The sequence below is a fragment of the Lactuca saligna genome, chromosome 5, assembly GCF_052625555.1.
Source record: "Lactuca saligna cultivar CGN05327 chromosome 5, ASM5262555v1, whole genome shotgun sequence".
NCBI lineage: Eukaryota > Viridiplantae > Streptophyta > Magnoliopsida > Asterales > Asteraceae > Lactuca > Lactuca saligna.
This window is the reverse complement of record NC_136421.1, coordinates 293,540,837-293,542,995: the sequence shown is the minus strand read 5'-3', so window position 1 is coordinate 293,542,995 and position 2,159 is coordinate 293,540,837. Positions and strand designations below refer to the sequence as shown.

At 43.0% G+C, this 2,159-nt stretch overlaps 1 protein-coding gene across 1 annotated transcript; it reads right to left on the bottom strand.

Moving 5' to 3' along the window:
- Positions 1-241: 241 nt before the first annotated feature.
- On the bottom strand, positions 242-1,930 carry LOC145048235 (E3 ubiquitin-protein ligase RDUF2-like). Its single transcript, XM_078996677.1, has one exon. It carries the CDS (start codon positions 1,687-1,689, stop codon positions 532-534), a length of 1,158 nt encoding a protein of 385 aa, XP_078852803.1. The 5' UTR covers positions 1,690-1,930; the 3' UTR covers positions 242-531.
- Between the last annotated feature and the right edge of the window lie 229 nt (positions 1,931-2,159).

Below are 2,159 nucleotides of genomic sequence, written 5' to 3'. Positions count from 1 at the left end.
TGACATCTGTATTGAATGAGAGCTTGGACTTGTGGTGTACTCGTTTCAATTCAATTATCACAGCATTAAATTGTCAGAAAAAATGCAAGAAACTGAATGAAATTGAGATGATGATGATGATGATGATATGTTAATGTAGAACAGAAATGAACTCAAATTAACGAACTACAAAATCTCCATAGAACGAAGGGAAATCTAGAGGCGTGTTTGTTTTTTTTGTTTTAAAACGAAACGCCCTTAATTTAGATTTTGTAGCAGAAGACTAACCTTTCTTTGAATTGATTCATCAAGTTCTTGGACTCGATTGGCTATTTTTCTCCAGCTTGAATCCATCAAGAATGAAAGATTTCAATCTGGAACCCAATTTATTTACATGTTTTTTACCTCGAATTTGAATGTTTTAACAGAAGATCCGATTTAAATGAACTTTGACTCCATTATCGATTCCCATGGTACTCAAATTCCATTGTTTTGGAACAAGATCCATCTAAAATAAGCTATGATACTGAACACTGATTCTAAACCTGGAATTTACCATCTGGACATACCATTCTGTTCGTCTAAAATCCAAGTTCTACTTCTTCTCCTGGTCATTCTACCGAAAACAGAAGTGGACAAACTCCGGCTTCTAGCCATTGATGCACCACCGGAGTTGGTGGTTGAATTTGAAGATGGCCGTAGCCTCCCGAAAAACGAGAACATGTTGCGGAACGCTCTTCCTATCCCACTTTCTCCACCTGCACTGTTCCTTCTTGATTCCCACATAATCCTCCTTGGAGTACCAGAATTATTGTTAAATCCACCGTCCATTTCCGTGTATACAACAGGAAGCTCCCTCTCACCGCCGCCGACGCCGGCTCTTCTACCGCCAGAGAACCTCCCAACTGCAAATCCGCCACCAGGTAATCTCCATATCGTTAATCCAACTGCTGATGATTCTTCCTCGGTTGGTTCAGAGCGTTCTAGATTGCTGGAATTTGAATCTGTTGAATCCGTTGGGAGTTCGTGCCGGCAAACCGGGCACGAGTTTCGGAGAGTAAGCCATGGGAGGATACAATCGGAGTGATAGATGTGTTTACAGGGCATCTCACGAGCTTCAGCTCTGATCACAAACGCTTCTTTGCAAACAGCACAGTGTGACTCCGTGCTAACGTGTACCTCTGAGATCTCGATCGTCGGCATCGATTCAATAGCTGCTTTTGAAGCCGGAGGATGACCTGCCCGACCTAACCCGTTCATCTCGATCTGCGACAACTGATCGAGCAATCGAGCAAACCCTGACCCCATCAGAAACTCCGACATCGTCGGCGGCAACGGTTGTAGACCCGACCCTGCTCCGTCGTCGTAGTACAACTCAAAACCTCTCTCTCCAACCCCCGAATCATCCACAGCGCCGTTTCCTTCTGCAGGACCACGAAGGACGATGACCGGATTGAAAGGAGACCTATCTCCGTTGTTACGCCGGGCACCACGCCGGGAGCGTAGATCTGATCGATCGTTGTTTCCAAGCATGTACATCGCCGTGGCCGGAAACCGCCGGCGTGTACCCAGCGGTGGAGGCTCGCTGGCTTCCACGGCTTCCACGAATCCTCCCTCACAGTGTGGACATAAAACGGTGTCTTCCGCCGATACTCTGACGAAGCGCGTGCATCGGTAACACCAATAAGACGCCGCCGTCGTCCTGGACATATTCTTCACGAAGGCAAGGCAAAAAAAAATGGATGATGACCTAAAACGAGCTAGTTGACTAGTAGGTAACGATTGAATTTGTCAGATCCGGTGAATCAAGAAGAAAACAAATCAGAAATGTTAAGAGGATGAGATTCTGGGAGGGGGTGAAATATGAATTGGTTCAAAAAGGCTCTGCTTTTGGAATACAGACAGGCGTGATGATGCGGTTTATTGGTCCATGTTCCGGGCGCAACTCCTATGTTAATTTCATACCGCGTATGTATTTATTTTTGTGCGATAATTTATTTTGGGTTCAGCTATTTGGATCCTTTTTACTTTCTCAAAGGATCGTTAATAATTACTTTAATAATTACTTTAATTTTTTTTAAATAAACTAATCATTACCAAATAATTATTTTTTTATTAATTATCATTGCATAATATTAAACCTTCATAATTATTTTATATTCTACTTTAAATAAAACTAA

What these genes read in the sequence shown, in the direction of transcription:
- LOC145048235 (XM_078996677.1), bottom strand. Translation starts at nt 1,689, where the DNA reads ATGTCCAGGACGACGGCGGCGTCTTATTGGTGTTACCGATGCACGCGC.